This window comes from Neofelis nebulosa, chromosome 9, assembly GCF_028018385.1.
Source record: "Neofelis nebulosa isolate mNeoNeb1 chromosome 9, mNeoNeb1.pri, whole genome shotgun sequence".
NCBI classification, from domain to species: domain Eukaryota; kingdom Metazoa; phylum Chordata; class Mammalia; order Carnivora; family Felidae; genus Neofelis; species Neofelis nebulosa.
This window is the reverse complement of record NC_080790.1, coordinates 16,174,015-16,196,308: the sequence shown is the minus strand read 5'-3', so window position 1 is coordinate 16,196,308 and position 22,294 is coordinate 16,174,015. Positions and strand designations below refer to the sequence as shown.

Here is a 22,294-nt window from a genome sequence, read left to right as displayed (position 1 = left end):
GGCTTTGGTTCTAAATTCAAATTTTCTACCACTGGATTTCCATTGTCCATATGAAGAGAACTTTTTATCTTCTTGAGGAAACTGGACCTTTTTAACTATGAAAAATCCACGAGGCTGATTGCCTGCCTGCCTGCCTGCCTGCCTTCCCTCCCAACCTCCCTCCCAGGTCTAGAGACTTTATATACAGTATCAGACAGTTATGTTTATTAGCAGTGCTTTAATACTACATAAAATTATGTCCCTTTCCTGAAGCAAATATACCAGACTCATAGTTATTGCCAAAAGACTATACTGTGTCCTTTGGCATCATAGGTTGTGTTCTTTCTTCACCTGACTGAATCCTATCTGCCCTTTAAAGTTCATTTATTTAGGGGCACCTGGGTGGCTCAGTCAGTAGAGCGTCTGATTCTTGATTTTCGCTCAGGTCAGGATCTCATGATCTGTGAGGATTCATGAGTTCGAGTCTCACGTCCAGATTCACACTGACAACACAGAGCCTGCTTGGGATTCTGTTTCTCCCCCTCTTCTGCTCAAGCTGCTGTTCTCTCTCAAAATAAATAAACTTTAAAATGTATATATTAAAAAATAAAGTTTATTGATTTATTTTGAGAGAGAGAGGCAAGAAAGAGGGAGAGAGAGAATCCCGAGGAGGTTCCATGCTGTCAGTATAGAGCCTGACATGAGACTCAGTCCCATGAAACGGGAGATCATGACCTGCGCCAAAATCAAGAGTCAGACACTTAACTGACTGAGCCACCCAGGCACCTCTGGATCTTATCCATCCTTTAAAACCTGCCTCCATTGTTATCTCCAGGAGGCTTTCCCAGCCCCTGGTTTTGGTTAGGTGTCCCTCTCCCAGTTCACCTGGCTCCCTGTGTAAAGTTATAATATTACATTTATCCCAGAGCATTCAAATGGTCGGTTTGCCCTTTCCTCCACCTGCAGGTCAGGAACTATGTTTTTCTCATCTTGATATCTCTAAGACTCAGCACAATGTACGATACCTGCTGAGTAATCAACAAATGCGTACTGGATGGATGGATGGGGAAGCCACTAGGGTAGAGAGTCTAAGCCTTCCCTGTGCCATGCGTCTCTTTGGCTCTCTCATGTGTGGACCCCTACGCAAAATAATTTGTCTAAGTGCATAAAATAAATACATGAAATTACTACAAAAAAGCAATTATATTGAAGTATATTTATCAAAATAACTTAAAAACAAATTTGTGATATATAGTATATACACCTTTATTAGCACATTAAATAGTGACATATAATAGCAGTCAGAATTAATGCTGAAAATGTTTATTTTGAGAGAGAGCATGTGCGTGAGTGAGGGAGGGGCAGAGAGAAAGGAAGAGAGAGAATCCTAAGTAGTCTCTGCCCTGACATTGACAGCAAGGAGCCCGATGCACAGCCCAGTCTCACAGACTGTGAGGTCATGACTTGAGCCGAAATCAAGAGTCAGATGCTTAACTGACTGAGCCACCCAGGGTAAATTTATAGCAATGAGCATAAATAATTTTTTAGTTATCCTCAACAAGTTTACTGCGATTTGAGAATTTCCGTAATTTTATAGGTGACAAAATATAGGTGTTACTTATACTATTATCATTTATTGCCTGCATACATAATTGAAGGAAATACTAAATTATAGTTAGAGGTTAGCAAAAATAAAGATGTCATCTTTTTCCCAAGCAAGTGTACGTTACCCCTCCCCCACTGCCACTTCTATACAAACCCACATGGACCCTTAGACCCCAGTGAAGAAGCCCTTCCTTGGAGACACTAGAATATAGGTTAGGCAGCACGGTGTTGTGGCTTGCGCACTGGCCTGAGAACAAGAAGCCATGAGATGTTACACTAAAAAGACTAGATTATTTTGAGATGCTAGGGAGCCATTGTAGGGTTTAAGTAAGGAATGATATTCACAATGTTTGACAACCATATGACACAGCCATTGACCCATCAGAGCATGTGCCATCTGTGAAGAGCCAGCCAGTTGAGAGCTACCAGTTCACATCAGTCAGCCCTAGGAATGTGGCTGGATTAACAAATGAGAGGGATTATTTTGGGGGAACATATGGAAAATATGGGATAAGAATGAAATTTGAGGTAGGGAGATCATTCAGAAGGCTTTTACAAGGACTCAGGCAGTGGGATGGGGGTGGAGAGGAGGTAAGATAGGGAAGATTTAGGAAGTAGAAGAACTTAGTACTTGGGAGCGGACTCTGTAACTACTGACCTGTGTTGCTGTGGGCCAGCGTAAAGGTGCCCTTCATGTGTGCATGTTAGTTCACTGATTAAAGTTTTGAGTCTATAACAAAAAACAACAGCACTTAGTACTAAGTGAAAGAATGAGAGAATGGAGATGGAAGAATCTCAGATTATTTCTCTGTATTTAGATTGATAACAAGATAGGGAAGGAGGATCAGCTAGTTGGGGGAGGTTGTTGAGAGAGTAGTTGATTTGGGTACTTTGTTTGAGATACCTGTGGACACCCAAGTGGGCACATGTCTGGCAGGTAGCTGGCCGTACGGTGTGACGCTTAGAATGGTAGTCCGGGCTGAATTTTGATTTGGAAACGGTAAGGATAGATTTGAAGCCATGAGCTTGGGTAATAGTAAGAAAAGGAAGTAGTATGTGGAGAGAAGACATCTAAAGATTGACCCTTGGGGAACACAGCTTAAAAGGTTGGGAGGAAGTAGAGGGGCTAATGGATGAGACGGGAGGGGGAGGGACAAGAATGAGAACCAGAATAGAAATAAACCCAAGGAAGAGAATCAACTGTACGTCTTCGCCACTCCTGTCCCAATTCTTTGGAGAACCCCTGGGGTATGTTCTGCGTTAGGAGGCACCTGGTGTGTCTGAGGCAAATAGGTCAGCATTCGTGTGTTCTGCCCTTGTTCTAAACTGTACGAGAATGTATGTCTCATTCACAGAAAAGTGAATTCGTGTTTGGTTTAGAAACTTGAAGTTTTCATTTAAAACTCACTTAGGAGGGAAATTCTAAACTGCCGTGACCATCTCTGGCCTCGGCGAATGGAAACAGCTGGTGTGTGCTACTGCCAGACGGAATCTGGGCATCACTGCCGGTCAGCAAGGGTCTAAAATTGTTCCCGGCGAGAACACACGAGGTGCAGCTTTCTGACAAAGGCAGACAGCAGTAGAAGGGCCGCCCTGTGCCCAGAGAGCCAGGCCAGGGTGACAGTGTTGTTTGGGAAAAGGGGCAAAGTGCCCTCAGGAACAGGAACCCCTCTGCTACGGCTTTTTCCCCATCCTGCTTAGCCCACCCGAGCCCAGAGGTGCACGTTGCCTTTGGGAACAAACGTTGTGCAGTTGTTTGCAGATTCGGGCATGCAAATCCTTCAGACATGCACACGTCCTGCTTAGTGGAGCATGGGAAGTGCTGCCTGGACCTACTAACCAGGTCTGCCTTCCGCCACGCCTCGGTCTGAAACTGATTGTGTTAGTTCTGCCTGTCTCATTTGAAGCCTGTTCAGAATGTCATAATCATCCTGGAAATACATAGGCTTGTTTTTATGTCAATCGTTTTGACCTTGAGAGCTTCATGTTACGTACGTGTGTGAGCACACCCTGAGTTCTCAAGTGAAGAGTGATTGAAAGGGGTGGGTATGCACTGGAGAGCAGAGTCTTCTCCTTGCCTGGGGTTCAGACTCCAGCTCCACCACTCGCTCACTTATGTGACCTTGGTTAAGCTACTTGACCTCACTCTGTCTCCTTTCTCATCAATAAAATGGTTTAGTAATAGCATCTAGTACTATACATTTGTTCCAAAAATATAATGCTATAATTCATATAAAGACCTTTTAAGAGTATCTGGCATGCCCTAAGCATTCAGCTAGAAGTTTATTAATATTATTACAAATTTAGTCATACCCTAGATGTGCCTCTGAGTGCTTTAAAAAGACTATTTGCTTAACTTCTCCTCCCCCCACACACTTCTTCCTAGATGTTTTCATTTCATCCTATAGTTAAAGATTTTGGTAATACTAAATATATAGCCAAGAGACCCTGAAATGCCCCAGTCCCATTCTAGATCCCAGCCACTGCTCCCCTTGAGATGCCCGAGGGAGATGTTGAACAGGAATGAACAGTGGTGAAGGAAGGCATAGGAGCACTTAATCTTTACCAGGACTTGGGCCAGTACCCTCGTGCAGAAGATTCAGATGAGCTGAAGGTCCTAAACAGGATCCTTCAGCACATCTGCCAGTTTCCTGAGGCATATGACCAGGGGGAAACACAAACACAAGGGGATAGATTTGTTCCCGATGCCTCATACTCTGTAGCCTCACCAGAGGGAAATTGATGCCTCAGGTCATCTTCGTACTCTAGTCCCAGGTAAGAAAGAGACAAAGCTAATCACTGGCTGGTCCAGCACCTTCTGTTTGGGAGTAGGTGGGTTCTGACCCTTTACGCCTGCGTTTAACACGGAAAGAAAAGAGCTCCACTTCACAAGTCTGTTGTTGCGCAGTCATTCCAGCCACTGGAGAGGGGTCCGGTCAATAACCCACCAGCCCTCACCTCCTCCTTGGGTGACTTGATTTCCACCTGCTCCCCAAGGTGCCTGCAGAAGGGAGAGGGCTCAGTGGTCTTGCCCCATCCTCAGCCACTTTTCTTAATCTTTGGGGATTTTAATTCTCATGTTTTCAAGAATGGTAATTGAGCCAATTCTGGATAAAAGGAAGAAAGGAAACAAGGTAAATTGGAAAATGAATTTCCTAAACTGCCTCCCTTTCTTTAACAACTCTTCAAGTTCCTAAAAATGGTTGCTTGGAAAGACTTGCAGTGAAATTGTAAAAGTTTGAGGCTGCTCTGTTCCCAGGAGGAATATGATTTTTAAATAACTGAAATGAAGAGGCTTATGTTACAAAACAGGTCTCCTTCACAGGTGCCGGGTCTGACTTTGGGGAGGGGGTAAGCAGCAAGCAACCTGTTTTGGATTCTCCCCAGGGGTGGGATACAGTGCAGGAGGGTTAGTACCCTGAGCCTGGGAAAGCTGGAGGGGGGTGAAAACAGGGAAAAAAAGGCAGGACAGGGAGATCTCGCTGGGAAGTACCTAAATGTGTGTGGGTACTAATTTGACCTCTCTGTAAGCAGCTCGCTGCCCTATATCTGATCTTTTGCTTTTTTGATCAAAAACAAAATAAAAACAAAAAACAAACCCACACCTGTTGGGTGGCAGTTATTTCTGAAAAGGAAATAAAAAGTGGAGAAAGCAGGAATGGCGTAAGTTTTTTGACTTCTCAGAGCACGCTAGAGAATACGTGTCTCCTCCCTGAACATCTACACCGTTGCTCCTTGGTTGCTCTCAGGGCGGCTGTTTCCCCTGCCATGCGGCTCGAAGGCTCGGGGTACTCTTTCTAAAGAAATCTGCACGTAAACATACTGGGAAGCCTGTTCATTCAGCACCCAGGGAAGCAGTGGGCTTTATCTCCACTGCCCAGGGGCTCCCTCTGTGAGCCCTACCAGGAGGGTAGTCTCCGAATGCTGGTGCCATCCTTCATTTTGGAAGATACTCAACCAGGAATACCCAGATGGTGCTGCAGTGTAGGCTCCAGGTCTCATTTATAAGTAAAGTGGCTGAGCGTCCACTCAGTGAGCTGAGCATGAGTGGTGGCTTGCAGACAGGGGTTGTGCTTCACTGTTTGTTTGGTTGATGACTGATCTTGGATCTTCTAACTAATGTCTTTCCCCATGATCTTATCACGGGAATACAGTGTGTGTGTGTGTGTGTGTGTGTGTGTGTGTAGAGTGCATGTTTGCTATACATGATAATGTATATAATAACATACTTTGCTTTAGGCTTAAAGAAAGTGTATATTACTTCCATATTTCTTTTAAAATTTGTTTAATGTTTATTTATTTTTGAGAGACGGAGCATGAGTGGAGGAGGGGCAGAGAGAGAGAGAGAGAGAGAGAGAGAGGGAGACACAGAATCTGAAGCAGGCTCCAGGCTCCAAGCTGTCAGCACAGAACCCGACACGGGGCTCAAACTCATGAACCGCGAGATCATGACTTGAGCCGAAGTCGGCGCTTACCCGACTGAGCCACTCAGGCACCCCTTCATATGTTTTTAATATGAAATTTATTTGTCAAATTGGTTTCCATACAACACCCAGTGCTCATCCCAACAGGTGCCCTCCTCAATGCCCATCACCCACTTTCCCCTCCCCTCCACCCCCCATCAACCCTCAGTTTGTCCTCAGTATTTAAGAGTCTCTTATGGTTTGCCTCCTTCCCTCTCTCTAACTTTTTTTTCCCCCTTCCCCTCACCCCTGGTCTTCTGTTGAGTTTCTCAGGATCCACATATGAGTGAAAACATATGGTATCTGTCTTTCTCTGCCTGACTTATTTCACTTAGCATAATACTCTCCAGTTCCATCCACGTTGCTACAAATGGCCAGATTTGACTCTTTCTCATTGCCAAGTAGTATTCCATTGTATCTATAAACCACATCTTCTTTATCCATTCATCATTTGATGGATATTTATGCTCTTTCCATAATTTGGCTATTGTTGAAAGTGCTGCCTTAAACATTGGGGTACAAGTGCCCCTATGCATCAGCACTCCTATATCCCTTGGGTAAATTCCTAGCAGTGCTATTGCTGGGTCATAGGGTAGATCTATTTTTAATTTTTTTAAGAACCTCCACACTGTTTTCCAGAGTGACTGCACCAGTTTGCATTCCCGCCAACAGTGTAAGAGAGTTCCTGTTTCTCCACATCCTCTCCAGCATCTATAGTCTCCTGATTTGTTCATTTTAGCCACTCTGACCGGCATGAGGTGGTATCCCAGTGTGGCTTTGATTTGTATTTCCCTGACGAGGAGTGATGTTGAGCATCTTTTCATGTGCCTGTCGGCCATATGGATGTCTTCTTTAGAAAAGTGTCTATTCATGTCTTCTGCCCATTTCTTCACTGGATTACTTATTTTTTGGGTGTGGAGTTGGTGAGTTCTTTATAGATTTTGGATACTAGCCCTTTTATCCGATATGCCATTTGCAAATATCTTCTCCCATTCCATCAGTTGCCTTTTAGTTTTGTTGATTGTTTCCTTTGCAGTGCAGAAGTTTTTTATCTTGATGAGATCCCAATAGTTCATTTTTGCTTTTAATTCCCTTGCCTTTGGAGATGTGTCAAGAAATTGCTGCGGCTGAGGTCAGAGAGGTTTTTTCCTGCTTTCTCCTCTAGGGTTTTGATGGTTTCCTATCTCACATTCAGGTCCTTCATCCATTTTGAGTTTCTCTTTATGATTGGTGTAAGAAAGTGGTCCAGTTTCATTCTTCTGCGTGTTACTGTCCAGTTCTCCCAGCACCATTTGTTAAAGAGATGTCAAGCTTTCACTTTTTTGCAGATGGCGTGATACTATACATGAAAAACCCGATAGACTCCACCAAAAGTCTGCTAGAACTGATACATGAATTCAGCAAAGTCTCAGGATACAAAATTAATGTACAGAAATCAGTCGCATTCTTATACACTAATAATGAAGCAACAGAAAGACAAATAAAGAAACTGATCCCATTCACAATTGCACCAAGAATCATAAAATACCTAGGAATAATCCTAACCAAAGATGTAAAAGATCTGTATGCTGAAAATTATAGAAAGCTTATGAAGGAAATTGAAGAAGATACAAAGAAATGAAAAAACATCCCGTGCTCATGGATTGGAAGAATAAATATTGTAATGTCAATACTACCCAAACCAATCTACACATTCAATGCAACCCCAATCAAAATTGTACCAGCATTCTTCTTGAAGCTAGAACAAGCAATCCTAAAATTTGTATGGAACCACAAAGTACCCCAAATAGCCAAAGTAATATTGAAGAAGAAAACCAAAGCAGGAGACATCACAATCCCAGACTTTAGCCTCTACTACAAAGCTGTAATCATCAAGACAGCATGATATTGGCACAAAAACAGACACATAGACCAATGGAATAGAATAGAGACTCCAGAATTGGACCCACAAATGTATGGCCAACAAATCTTTGACAAAGCAGGAAAGAATATCCAATGGAAAAAAAGACAGTCTCTTTACTTCCACATTTTCTGAGCCTGACTTACATCAAAAGCAGCTTATCAGAAGAAAATATATTTTCTCAGAAATTATTTTAAGGTCCTGTGGCTTCTTTTTCCCTCTGATCTGAGCACAACTCTCACTGTAGGGAAGAATCTAGACAGATTTTGCCCCCACAGGAGATCCCTTTGTCCTCATTGTTATCACCGGTATAACACCATGTGTCCTTTAAGAGTGCTTACTATATGCCAAGTGCTTGATGTGCTTTGTTTTCTAACCCTTACCACCCCACAAGGTAGCTGTTCTATCCCCACCTTGCTGATGAGGAAACAGGCACAGACAGGCTAAGAAACTAGTCTAAGGGAACAACTAGTGATAGAAGAATGCTAGTGATAGAAGAACCAAAATTCCAGTCTAGGCAGGTATGGCCCAGGGCCCAAGTTCTGCACACTGCACCATGCTCTCTCCCTGTGACTGCATAATGAACTTGAGCAGTTTCACAGATTATTTTACCATAATAGAACACAAAGGCTTTATGAGAAGCCCTTTCACTCTGAGCATGATGGCCCTGAAGCGCTATTTGCTCCTCTGCTCTAGTCTACACTGTATCATGAAACAGATCGCTGGAAGACCACTTGAAGAGAGGAAGTTCACTTTGTTAAACTGCCAGGAAGAGCTAGCTTATACCAAACTTGGCTTTATGATGAATCATATTCTTAGGAGCTTCTAAAATTCAGCTTATGCGTGGGGCGCCTGGGTGGCTCAGTCGGTTGAGCGTCCGACTTCGGCTCAGGTCATGATCTCACAGTTCGTGAGTTTGAGCCCCACGTTGGGCTCTATGCTGACAGCTCAGAGCCTGGAGTCTGCCTTGGATTCTGTGTCCCCCTCTCTGCCCCTTCTCCTTCCTCTCTCTCTCTCTCTCTCTCAAAAATAAACATTAAAAAACTTAAAAATAAATAAATAATATAAAATAAAATTCAGCTTATGTGTAAGGTTAATAAAATGAATGAATGAATGAATGAGGAAGGAAGGAAGAAAGGAAAGAAAGAGAAAGAAAAGAAGTAACATTCTAAGACTATGAAACACTTTTGTTAGGCCTGTGATTCCTATAATGCCTGTAGTCCTCTGGATTGTTGAATAGAGAAAAGTAATACAAATAGAGATTTTTTTCCAGCTTTATTGAGATATAATCAAGGTAAAACATTGTATTAATTTAAGGTATACAACATAATGAATGTGATATATGTATATATTGCAAAGTGATTACCACAGCAAGTTTAGTTAACATAATCACCTCACATAGTTACAAATTTAAATTTCTTGCTATGAAAGCTTTTAAGATCTGCTGTCTTAGCAACTTTTAAATACACAGTACAGTGCTGCTAACTTTAGTCAGCAGGTCCTGCATAAAACCCCCCCAGGGCTTACTCATAACTGGAAGTTTGTACTTTTTGACCCCCTTCACCCAATCCTTCCACCCATCCCCACTGTCCGCCCGTCTCTGGCAACTACCACTCTCCTCTCTGTTTCTATGAGTTCCTTTTTTTGTTAGATTCCACATATAAGTGAAATCATATAGTATTTGTCTTTCTCTGACTTACTTCACTTAGCATAACACCTTCAAGGTCCAGCCATATTGTCACAAACAGTAGGATTTCCTTCCTTTTTATGGCTGAATAGTATTCCTCTGTGTGTGTGTGTGTGTGTGTGTGTGTGTGTGTGTGTGTGTGTGTACACATCACCAGATAGGGATTTTTGTGGGTTTTTGCATGTTTAATATTTCGAGATACATCATTGAAAGTGATTTTAGTTATCAGCTAAATCAAATATATGAACTTAGGTCATAAGATGGTTTCTGGTATTTCTTTTGTTATTAAAATAAATCCTCAGTTAGTAATGCATAAAAACCAACAACTCAAAATGTGTTCTAAAAAAAGATTTGTTGAGGCACCTGGGTGACTTAGTCGGCTGAGCATCAGACTCTTGACTTCAGCTCAGGTCATGATTCCAGGGTCGTGGGATATAGCGTGCATCAGACTCTGCACTGAGAACGGAGGCTGCTTACGATTCTCTCTCTCTCCCCCTCTGCCCATCCCCTGCTCACCCTCTCACTCGCTCTCTAAAATTAAAAAAGTAAATATTTTTAAAAGGTTTGTTGACTCCGTCAGGGCAGAATCCAGGTTTTCCTCCTTTGGACTCCAGAAGTACTTTATACCTTTCTCTGCCTGTTGTGTTTAAGGGCCAGTGTGTACATGCCTGTGTTCTTCCCTAGTCTGGCAGCTTCTCCAGAAGTGAGATTTACTCCCTTGTGAATTTCAACCACTTAGCCAATGCCAGATGGGAAGGAGGGTTAGAGTCATTTTTGGTGAGACTGCTTTGAATCTGTTAGTTTCAGCAGCAAAAAGTGAGAGAAAAAACACCCACATGAGAAAAGACAAATGTGGCTTCTCAATGGTAGCAAACTGCAACAATTTGCAGGGACATAGCTCCTTGGGGGCACGCTGAAATGTTTAAGGAAAATACGTCTGTGAGCACAGGCACTCTAGTAACTATAATTCCACCTTACTGCAGAACACACACGAGGAAAAGCAAAAAGCACAGTCCTGAGAAGTTAAATTTACAAAAACTGGGAAAATTAAATTTTGTGTTTAATAGAGAAACAGATTACTTAACATGACAGCAGTTTGGAAACATGGAATAATTTCCATTCAGTAATGTGTACTTTTTTATCAATTCTCATGCATAGCAAAGCTAGTGCCAAGTAGAAATAAAACTACAGGAAACAATTATTTATCTTCTTACAAACCTTTGAATTTAAACGTTCTGCTGATAACCTGAGGTTCTTAGTTAACAGTTCCGGTCATGTCCCAGCAGTTACTACACCCGTGACACACAGAGCCCCAGAACTACATAGACTTCGAGAAGGCTGTAAGTGAAGGTTGTTGGGTTTGCTCCTGCCCTTGATTGTCACTCTCAGTTTTCATGGCCAGTTGAAGACCGCCCAGTCTTCAGGTTTTGTCTCTTTACAACATGGGTCAGTTCACTGTTAATTGCAAATCATAGTAAAGGGTACAGATTAGGAATGTTGTCTCTGGATTTATACCCCAGCCTTACAACTCACTAATTCTTTGAATTTAAACAACTTAATCTCACTATGCCTCAGTTTCCTTTTCTGTAAAATAAGGATAAAATACCTTCCTCAAGAGTATTGTTGTAAGGACGCAGTGAATATAGAGCTTAACATGTTATTCTCAGTTTTTAGCCGTTCATTATTATATGTTGTGATGGTTCTTTGTTTTGACACATCGATATTATAATAGCACATACACTCTTAACCACCGTGCTTTGGTGTCCAGTTCTTTCTTTCTTTCTGCTTCACCTGTCTCCCCCCACCCCCCACTAGTAGCTCCACACACCCCATACTTTTTCTGTTTCCTGTTTAGGGTTACAGATGCAGAGCCTTCTGTCCAGATCTATTGCCTGTGACTTCTAATCTACAGGGATGGAAAGTATCTTGAGCCAGTGTATATAAAGGCATTAGAATAACCACATGTTTTACTTGTAAGCCAAGATTTTCATAGAAGGCTGCCCTTCAGTGAATATAGTCTGAAGAAAACTTTCAAAACACCCAAGCAAAAAGACCTTACCCCACCATTACTTAGAGATTTAACGAAATACAGCCACTCTAAATGGTTACTGGTCATAGAGGCTTAAGAAATAAAACTAGATGAACCTATGGGAAATCTGGAATCCTCACTGTTAATGCCATCTTGCACACTTTGTGTTAAGGGTCCTTGGACATGTCTTGGGTAGCTTAACTACTTGGACACGACTTGTCTCTGGATACCCTGAAGTAGGTGTAAGGCCTCTGTAATCCACGTGTGTTATTCCTGCTCAACTGTCCACACCTTCATTTGTGAGGGAAGGGATGGTGTTTCCCAGCCCATCAAGCTGGACTTTTCAATGAAGACATTTTAAGTTGTAATTCCCTCACTGAAAAGTAAATGCTAAACTCTCCAAAGGAATAGTCTCTGAAATATGAGGCAGAAAGCAGCAGCAGGTGCACAGAGTGATGGAGCGCTCCTTGTCAGAGACCCCTGGAGAGCTCTTTCTGCCTTGCTGTCCCTCTAGTTGATCCTTCTACAATAGAGCTTTTCACAAGACTTTGCCAGCTTATGCAGGTGTGAGGGCTCCCAAAGCACCTTTGTCGGCATTCAGGAATCTTAAGGCAAGAGAGTGCACTGGGGCAGAGGAACACACATGACGGTCATGGGCCCAAGTCAGCACTTCCAGATTTCTCAGCACTGTTTCATACTCTGAAGAAGTGCCGAACCACTGGGAATGAGGACTGTAACGTACTCGATTTCCTGGATATAATTTAAAAGATTCTTGTGGGTAAGGGTAGGGTATGGTTTAGAGAGAACCTAAAGTTATTAGCCCTATTGGTAGGTAATTAATGCCTGCGGGCAGGGTGTTGCTGGCCAGAATCGTCACCCTCTGCTGGTGGGGTTGCAACATGGCAGAGCGGTAGAGAGACTGATACCCAGGGGAAAAAGCCAGGCTGCCACCAGGTTCTCTGTCCTCCAGCAACAGAAAGAACTTCATACGCTGCTAAGAGCCATGGCAAAATGAATTTTGGTTTTAGGGGCTTTGGATACCCACAAATGATTGTAGTGAGCAAAACACAGGAGAATGGGAAGAAGAAGTGAGCAGCCTGTGAGCCACAGATCCTTTGCAGCTTTCAAAACTAAAACCTCAGGTGACAACCAGAAAGTTGTCTGTGAAGTAATTCAGACTAAGTCTGGAACTCAAGGTTTAGTTGTTAGTAACTGACTCTCTGGAGTAGTCTACATATTTTCCTCTTTAAAGTATTGTTTTAACTGTTCCTTTAAATATTGGTTAAGTCATAAGGTTATTGTAATAAAGACCAGTGTCTTTATCAGAGGAGTCTCCCTTGTCCATATTCAGATAATGGATTTAATGACTGTTAGATCAAAATCACCTAGTGGGCAATAACACGTGTGTCCCGCGTCGTCTTCCCGACACACTTTGACTGCTCCTATCTCTCTTTGCCATTGTAGCCAGAGTACGTGACCTACAATGCAGACCTGATCGTGTCACTTCATTGTGTGAAGTCTTTTGTTAGCTCTTATCAGGTTTCCCCCACTATCCAAAAGTAGAGCGTTCCTGTAAAACCTTTTTGTAAGTTGAAGTGGCGTAAAGCAAAGAAGTAATTACCTTAATTTATATGGAAAATTTTTTGAGTGTTCCCAGGCCCAAAAAATAACCTCTCTTAGGCTTTTCAGATACTTTAGGACACATCATGCTAGTGGGTGCCCAAAATAAATCCAGGTAAAGCCCAGATGCTTGCAGCCACAGTTCAAAGCTATGGTGGCTTGATGTGAAATGTAGTTCCAGGGGAAGGAGCGTGGTGGAGCCACTCCCTCTTCCAGGTGTGCGCTGCCTCTGTACCTGCCCACTGCCAAACAAACACTGAACACTATTTTTGCTTTTAGCTTTTGTTCATAAAAACGAAAATCCGCTTTGGGTGTCTTTCGTTTAGCGAAAACAGATGCTAACATAGGTGTTTCATAAAAGCAAAATGGCATAACATGAACTTTGGAAAAGCAGGGGATACCTGTATGTGCATATATACGTATGTACCCATACACATATACACATTCGTGTATATACGTACATACACATATTTGTGTGTGTGTGTGTGTGTGTGTGTGTGTGTGTGTGTGTGTGTGTCATGGCCAGGTATAGATCAGTATCCAGTAAGGGTCTTACTAATGTCTTAAAGGAGGCTCTGTCTCCATGCAGCTGCTTGCTGTCACCTGAAGCATGATTATATCACCTGCCCACTGAATCTGCATACTCTCCTGCTGCATGGAGCCTATTCAGAAATGTTACAGACACTCTCAGGATTCTGATCACTTTTCGTCTGCTACATTGAGAAGCCTGAGTCTCTCTAGTTCATCTTTGGATGCATTCAACAAACATATCCATATGTCTACCATGTGGCTGCGTGAAAACTGTGAAGTGTGTATGAATGGTCACTAGTCCTTCAGCGATCATGTCTCAGTCACTCTTCCCTGTCCTCCACAGCCATCTCTCCAGTGTCCATCCCAGCCTCAATGTACACAACTTTGCTGGCATGTCCTTTTAGTGAATCATGGGGAATCTATCACACAAGACTCTCCCTATGTGGGGATGGGTTTCATGGTCTGGAGGGAGGCTTGCGGCTATCTTATAGGGCCAGGTACCGGGGCTGTTACCAGAGCATTGCAGGTTGCTGGTGTCATGTTTGTGTTGGCAGAGGAAGTGTTTTCTAATAAAATGTTTTTGTCTTGTCTTTTAGCTTACATTTTACTATGGTACTATGGATGCTTGGTGTCCAACAAAATACTACGAAGACATCAAGAAAGATTTTCCAGAAGGAGATATTCGACTCTGCGAGAAAAAATTACCTCATGCTTTTATCATCCATTTTTACGGAGAAATGGCTGGCATGATAGCTGACTGGCTAAAGGATGATCTGTCCAAAATAGAAGCCCTGACACATGGAAGCGTCACTGACAGCTAGTACATAGCAGTGGTAGGTGTGCTGTCTCTTAGTAGTTAGTAGTGTACTTAGTAGGTAAGTGTCCGGTGTTAATGTCTGATACTAGAAGACTTGGCTTGCTGTCAGCTCCGAGCTAGCTCCCCACACTACAGACTGAAGTAAGCCCAGTTGGTGAAATATGCCATAGGCTTAACAGAAACATTTTCCAAGACTCAGGGAACACAGTGATCAGTGATCTAAACAAGACCTTTTCTGTTTGCACGGGATACCCAGTTGGCACTATGCGGTTTATTCTAGTGGGCAGGATCCTTGCAGACAAAAGGAGGTCTAAATTCAGTTGGTTTTAATTGAGTTACCTTGTAGAACAGGCTCTCCTAGAGGAAATTACAAAAATGTAAAAGAGATCAGTGAATGCTAAGTGTATAGTCAGAAATGTAAGTGTATGTGATCATGAGGACGCACATTCCAATAGCAGGAAGTGATGACTAGTGGGTCTTGGCAGTGGACCTGGGTCTCCCTTAAGGACAGGAGCTAGAGATCAGCCTGGACTAACTTTGTACAGGTCCTGGCTGAGGTCATCAGAATCAGACTGGATGCCAGGCCAGCCTGCAGGACCTCCCCCCACCCCCCGCTCCGACCTGTTACTACCTTGCATTGGGTCACAGGCCCCCAGCGGGGCCAACATCAGGGGAGGTACTGCTTGTCTCCATCTCTAAAAAGCTTCTCTGAGGAGTGAGACTTCCTGATCTTCCTGCATTACACAGAGAATAAAGTTCACCAGACATTCCACTGGTGAAGGAACCAGGAAGAGCTGTTGAAGGATCCTGACTGTGCCTCCTGCCGCAAGACAGCCAGCAAGCTCTGTGCTGAGCCTGCCAGGTTGTGAGCTCGCTGTAGGCTCCTCTTCTGCAGGGCCCGGATGGGGAGGCCCCGGGTTGTCCAAAGCCAGTCTGTACCTGCCTCGTGGACTTGCCCCTTCTGTGTTTTTTCCAATAAAACTACACTGAGGGCCAGCTATGAGCTAAGTACTGTGTTAGGCATTGAGGATAGAGTTCTTAGCTATGCCATGATTCTTTTCTTCTGCAAATCGTCCAGTAAGTAATTTTTGAGAGGGCATCTTTCAATTGCTGAATAGAGAAGGACCATAAATGAGTTCTACATTTCTGCCTTGGCTTTGTGATTTGGAAAGAAGTTATTTTACTAATGAACCAAACAATCCATTAAATTATGTGAATTCACCTTCTCTGGATGCCTTGAGGACCAGTAGAGAAGAAGTTTGTTCTCCAGCCTAGAGCAGGCTCACAATATTTCTGCCTTCCCTAAAATGACTCAATCCTGGGATCCTAGGAGCCAATAAATCCCACTGACAGCAGTAATAGTTGACAGTTGATCAAAAACATTCAGTTTTTTTCCTAGAGGAGACCCCTCATGGCGTTATCATTCCGAAAGAACAATAGAATGTTGTCCTTCCTTTCAAAGTCTAAAGCCCCCTGATGAAAGCTTCAGCTCTGATATGCTGCCAACCCAGTGGTGAGGGTTGAACGAGTTACTGTCCCTTGGCACGGCATCTGCATCAGAGCAAATGACTTCTCAGAGGGGAAGAGCCAAGTGCTCCTGGCCCCAGAGATAAACCAGGAGACACACAGGCCACTGGCATAGGGCTACACACGAAATCCTGATTGGCTGCTGTGTGGGTGGGCCTTCTGGAAATCTAGTGTCAGAAGCTCAGATTCACGGCTCTGAACTGCCTTGCACATAGGAGATGCTCATAGTACTAACTTGAAGCCCTTGATCAAGTCCTGGTGAATCACACCTACTCAGAGAATAATAGCATCGCCAGCTCCTTTCAGCATTAGTTTGTATTACTCTGTCCGTATATATGACATTGTGTCTTATGGTGGTTTTTCAGAGCTTAAATAAATGATGAAAAGTAGAAGATACGGGCTCGTTTTCTATTTATCATCTAATCGCCAGATGAATTTTCAAAATAAATGTTTAACCAACACTTAGAACTGCCTGGCCTGACCTCTGTATGGGGGGCTTGGGTGCATGGTACCGTCTGAACAGGCCTCCTGAGTTAGACTTGGACCCAAGTCTCTCTGTTGGATTTTCTCATTCCTCCTTTTACAGAAGAATCTGATTTCAGGAGATTGGAGTTCATTTCCTTAGGAATTAAACAAAGCACTGAATATTTCCATGCATATATATGACATGATAAGGTATACAGGAACTCTGGAGGCCTTGTCACCTGTGTGATTTTTAGACAACTTTCTCTAATTTCTCCATGCATCAGTGTCCTCACTTAAAAGATAGGATTAATGGGGCGCCTGGGTGGCCAGTTGAGCATCCAACTTGGACTCAGGTCATGATCTCATGGTTCATGAGGTTGAGCCCCACGTCGGGCTCTGTGCTGACAGCTCTGAGCCTGGAGCCTACTTCAGAGTCTGTTGTCTCCTTCTCTCTCTGCCCCTCCCCCACTAACGTGTGTGTGTGTGTGTGTGTGTGTGTGTGTGTGTGTGTGTGTGTCTCAAAAATAAACATTAAAAAAAATATATTTTGCTTCATATGGGTTTATCTAGTGCTGAGTGAAAAGTCTAAGCTGGAGTCATGACCAGTGGCCTTGGCCAGGCTGCTCTGGGCCAGGGGACAGAGAGAATCTCCAGAGGCAGTTCCTGGGGCTCTCATGTTCGAGGTGGCCAGGCACCTCTCACCATCCACTTCTCCACCCAACCCTTGGAGAGCCAGGGACCTCTAAAGGCTTGATTTTTTTTTCTTCACCCTACATTATATTAAAATTAATTCCATATTAGACTAAAAAGACATGATAACTTAACACAATGCTTGATTCTGAATTAGATGCTTTCTTTAAAAAACATTGTTGGGAAGTTTGCACAACTTGACTGGGATCTACAGATGAACTGGGAGTAAGAGATCATTTTTCATTTTCTGACTTCAGTGGTTGGATTGTGGAAAAGAGGATGTCCTTATTTGTACTCTGCAGACACACTGAAGTGTCTGGGGGTGGGCTGGGGCATCATGTCCGTTTGCTCTCACATGGTTCAGAGGAAACAAAATGTTCTTGGTACTTGTAACTTTTTTGTAAGTTTGAGATGAGTTTGAAATCTATAAAAATAATTTTTAAAAAACCACCATGTTCTCTCCTGCATCTGTCTCTCATGGATGCTTTTCTAGAAAGTAAAGTTCTTTGGGGCACCTGCATGGCTCAATCAGTTATGTGTGTCCAACTCAGTTTGGGCTCAGGTCATGATCTCACATTTTGTGAATTCGAGTCCCACATTGGACTCTGCACTGATGGGATTTTAGATTTGAGGAAGGCTTTTGTTTATTTTTAATGGGTTAATTGAGTTCATGCATATAGCATCTAGCACCTTGTCTGGCTTACTGTAGATGCTCTGTAAAATGGTAACTAAAAGAAAAGGCTAGCAAACTTGCTTTTCTCTTACTGTGTCTTCTCTTTGGTGCAGTGGAGGACCCGGTGACATCTCAGCTTCTGCATTTTTTCACCCAGCCTGCAACTTGATTCTTGAAATCTTAACATTTCTGGTTCATACTTAGGGGGAGGGACAGTTACCCCCCTCCCCCCTCAGCTTTCTGGCCCAAGGCCATGCAGTCTTCCCACACAGAGCAGAGGATGCTCAAACAGCACCTTGAGGACCTTACGGTAGATTTAGAAAAGATGCAGGAAGCAAAACATTCCTTAACATGAGACATCCTCTTTGTTCCTAGCCTTCTCTTGCAGGAAAGAAGAGGACATACTTGGGCCGCACTGTCCCATGGGAAATGAGGTTTAAAGAGGGGTCAGTGGCTGGAACTAAGTGTGCTCTGTGAACACATCTCACTTTGGGCCATGTGGGGAACCACTGTGGGACATGGGTCTGGCCTCTCCCACCAGACTGAAGGCTCTAGGTTGCCATAGTTCTGTGAAGAGGAAACCCCCAGAAGGAGAGTGGAGGAGACTGCTTCTAGTACCAGAAGGACAGGTGAGAGAGAGGAGAGAGCCCATAGAAGCCACCGCCATCCCTTCACATTGTTTCATGTGGGCCTCGTGGTCCCATGAGGTTATGGCCACACTCACTATGGATTACCACAGAGGTGACAGGTAAGTGACTGGCTCAAGAGCTCACAGCTACTGAGAGGCGGCAGGAATTCAAAGGCAGCCTCTACTCCAGAGCCAAGATCCCTCCCCTTTACACAGCACCGTGCTGCCTCCTGGAGGCACCAGTGGGCAGTCCAGCAAGAGCAGAGGGCTGGCACAGGAGTGGAGGGAAGGGAAATGAGGGCCAGGTTGGCAGGTCACGTGGTTGGTAACAATGGAATAGTTTGAGAAGAATGAGGGAGCAGAGTGTGTGGCGGGAGGTGGGGCTGGGGTGCATAGGGCAGTGAATTGCAAGGAGTCACAGCAGAGGCTGCCGTCCCTCCTTCTGACCTCTGCTCTCTACCACAGCCGCCTTGGCCCTTCAGGCACTGGTGTCTCTGACCGCACCTGCACCCTGAGAACATTGGAGTCAACTGCTCCAGCTCTGAGAGTGCCCATGTCTCTACTGCCCACCCCCAGACTCGGCCCCAAACGCCAACTACTCCTGCCCCCCAGCATAGACCCTTCCTCCCCCCAGAGGGAGGGAGCCCTCACGGTGCCCTGGCCAGGTCTCTACTGGAGTACTTACCAGCTATTCCCAGAATTCTACTTTTCCAGTCTGCTCCTCCCCACCCCTGCTGCCAAACTCTTCCCTGGCCTTAAAAGGAAAGTTTGAGGACATGGGACTTGTGTCTTCATCATCTCAGTGTTCTCAGGGCTTATAGAATAGGGCCTGCCACACAGAATATTCAATAAGTTTTACCTAAATTAATAAAAGTTTCTACCATACCTGAGGGTCAATGTCAAGAAACACAGTCCTCTCAGTCGGTTGGACTCTCAGGGAATCATGTCTCAGGGACTCTTCATCCCTCACAACTGAATGTGTAAATGGAAATGTAAAGTGGACCAGCTCTTTTCTGCCTTAAGCCTTTCCTCAGCTGAGCTGTGCACAACTGGGATGGACGGACTCAAGGACATCGACTGTTGGCTTTCCGGCTCCAGGGACTGCAGAAAGCGAGGCCCCCACACTTCATGGCCATTCTGGTCCCCTCCAAATGCAACTGTTATTTCCATTCTTCTATGGTTAGGAAGCCTCTGGAGTTTGGGTATTAGCAACTACCAAATATGCGGTTATTATTTGTTGAGCGTGAACCCCGTGCAGCACCCCTGAGTGGGAATTACAGCAACAATGCACAAGACCATGCTCCGGGACAGCAAAGCGTTTTCATTTTGTGGTACATTCCTCAGACATTCTGGCAGAGGGACCTGTGCTGACCTCCCTACATTGGGACAGACTTCCTCGCTGGGTTAAGTCTATGGGAAAATTCCTCTTCCCTGGGAAGGGAATGTGACCCTGTGACTGGGCGTCCATTACAGCCAGGGGGTGCGGGTGCACCTGCAGGGCCTCCCTGCTCACAGAGGGACTAGGATCCCGCCTCTGCAAATCCACCCTGCTCAGGCCCCGCACCGCAGCTGGGCTCCCTCCTACTGGCCACTGCTGAAGGGCCGTGCACCTGCATGCTATTAGGACTGGCAGACGCCCACAGCCTCGCAGGCGGTGGCTGCACACTGGTGACACGTTGCAAAGGATGAGCTTCTCCCCAGATCACTGTTCCTTCTGGATAGAAGAGTGCAGGATTCCCAAGAGCACAGGAGCATGATGCATCCACAACCAGGTCAGGCAGCGCCACCCTCAGCGGGACAGCAGGTGGCACGCATGTGCCTTGGCTGCTGGGCAGTGAGTGGGCACTGGGCACACCAGGGTGCGCCAGAGGGAGCAGGGCTGGAGGTCTCCACCTCCCGTTAGTCTCAGTCACTGTGGACCTTTCAGACTTGCTCTCATCAGTGTTTGGGGAACAGGATAAAGTGCTAAATGCCACCCCTGACTTTGCTTTCTCCCTGTAACTACCCCTTCTCTGCTCACCGGGTAACCCCCTAACCACGGAAGGCCAGGGTAGGCCAAGTGGAGACTGAGAAATAGGAAAGCGAAGAAGCAGCCAAGAATTGTTGGAAACAGCATGACGAGACTACACTTTTCAATGGCACGGTCACAAGTCTTACACTTTCACATACCTACCACATAAGTTAGTTGAAAGGCGAATATAGTTCCCTTCCAATGAAAAAGACTCTTTGGTAATGAAATTAAGAAGCGAAAGGGGAGCAGACTTTCTTGAGCTACCTTTCACGGGAGAGAGACTAGCATTAACACGCTGCAGGAACAGCCAATTACAGTCGACATGTGCTGCCATCGCTCTGCAAATAGGTGGGTCCCCCTGGCCGTACCCAGATCCGGGAGGAGGTCATTCTGGTAACAGGTCATTAGTGAGGGCAGTTCCTGTCACCTTCCCACAACTGCTGCTCTGTCACTCCTCTCCCAGAAATACTTAAGGAACAGATGAAATCACTTTCTCTTTCCTCTGTTGTAGAACAAGTTGTGAGGGCGGAACAGCTGTAGAACGCTGTGTAGCCAGTGCTCTCCTGCCTGGTCTGGGACAGCCGAGGTGGTGCCGCTGAGCGCAGATCTTTGTACTTGTCTGAAGAGCACTGAGCAAAAGCGGCCCGTCCCATTTGCTGTAGGACTCTGTTGGTTTCCCTAAAATCTATAATTGGCCTTGCAGAGCAAGCTGCTACCGTCGGGCGTTATGCCTTTGGATTTCTGAGATTCGACAGTGCCACCTCTGGAATGGGAGCGCTCAGGCTTTCTGAAGTGAGACAGATCCCACAGCAGCCTGGCCTGTAAAGAGCACAACCTTTCACTCGGACTGTGTTTGCAGTGATGATGTTCACTCATCCCAAGTGGCAGTGTCTGGGGTGCCGGGTGGCTCAGTCAGTTAAGCATCCGACTTCAGCTCAGGTCACAATCTCATAGTTCATGGGTTCAAGCCCTGCATCAGGCTCTGTGCTGACGGGCCTGGAGCCTGCTTCAGATTCTGTGTCTCCCTCTCTCTCTGCTCCTCCCCTACTCCCTCTCTGTCTCTGTCTCCGTGTGTGTGTCTCTCTCTCAAAAGTAAATAAAACATTAAATAAATAAATAAGGCAGTATTCTTTTTCCAAAGGGACAGTGTCTTCCACTGCGTTCTGGCCTCTTCAACCCTGAACCCAAGCTGGGGTGCTTCCCCATGCAGTGTGGGGCTGTGCAGTGTCCTGTGGAGCCACACCAGTCACAGAGCCCCAGGGAGCAGCAGCCCCATGCAGAGGCCCCCATCCGTATGCACTTGACAGGTTGAGGTGTGTCAAGGGGGGACGGTCAGCATAAAGACGGACAGACCCGGCGATACCCCGCAGCCCCCTTTCCATGCAGTCATCCAGACGCCTGAACGGTTGGCTTCCATTCTTAGTGTTGAGCAGTGGGAGAAGACCATCAGAGAAAGACTGAATAATGAGGCAAAAAACAGTTCTCGAAAGACCAGCCAGGAGCAGGTTTATCAATAAAATATTTAATCAACTTATCTGTACAAAATATTAAAATGGTTAACGAAGAGTATACAAGCATGTTTAACAAATATATACTGCTATAGAAACGTCAAGAAAAATAGAGATTGCTGTTTTACAGTTCATTTACATTCCGATATGTACAATCTATT

The 22,294-nt window shown here is 44.8% G+C and overlaps 1 protein-coding gene across 3 annotated transcripts in view; it reads left to right on the top strand.

Annotated features, from left to right (window-relative positions):
* The window catches only part of LDAH (lipid droplet associated hydrolase), a 111,696-nt gene extending 95,146 nt beyond the window's left edge, over positions 1-16,550 (top strand). For all 3 annotated transcript variants that reach the window (XM_058682640.1, XM_058682638.1, XM_058682639.1), the window contains one exon: positions 14,411-16,550. In XM_058682640.1, coding sequence (XP_058538623.1) covers positions 14,411-14,635 — 225 coding nt within the window. In that variant the 3' untranslated portion in view covers positions 14,636-16,550. The remainder of the gene's footprint in view (positions 1-14,410) is intronic.
* The last annotated feature ends 5,744 nt before the right edge of the window (positions 16,551-22,294 follow it).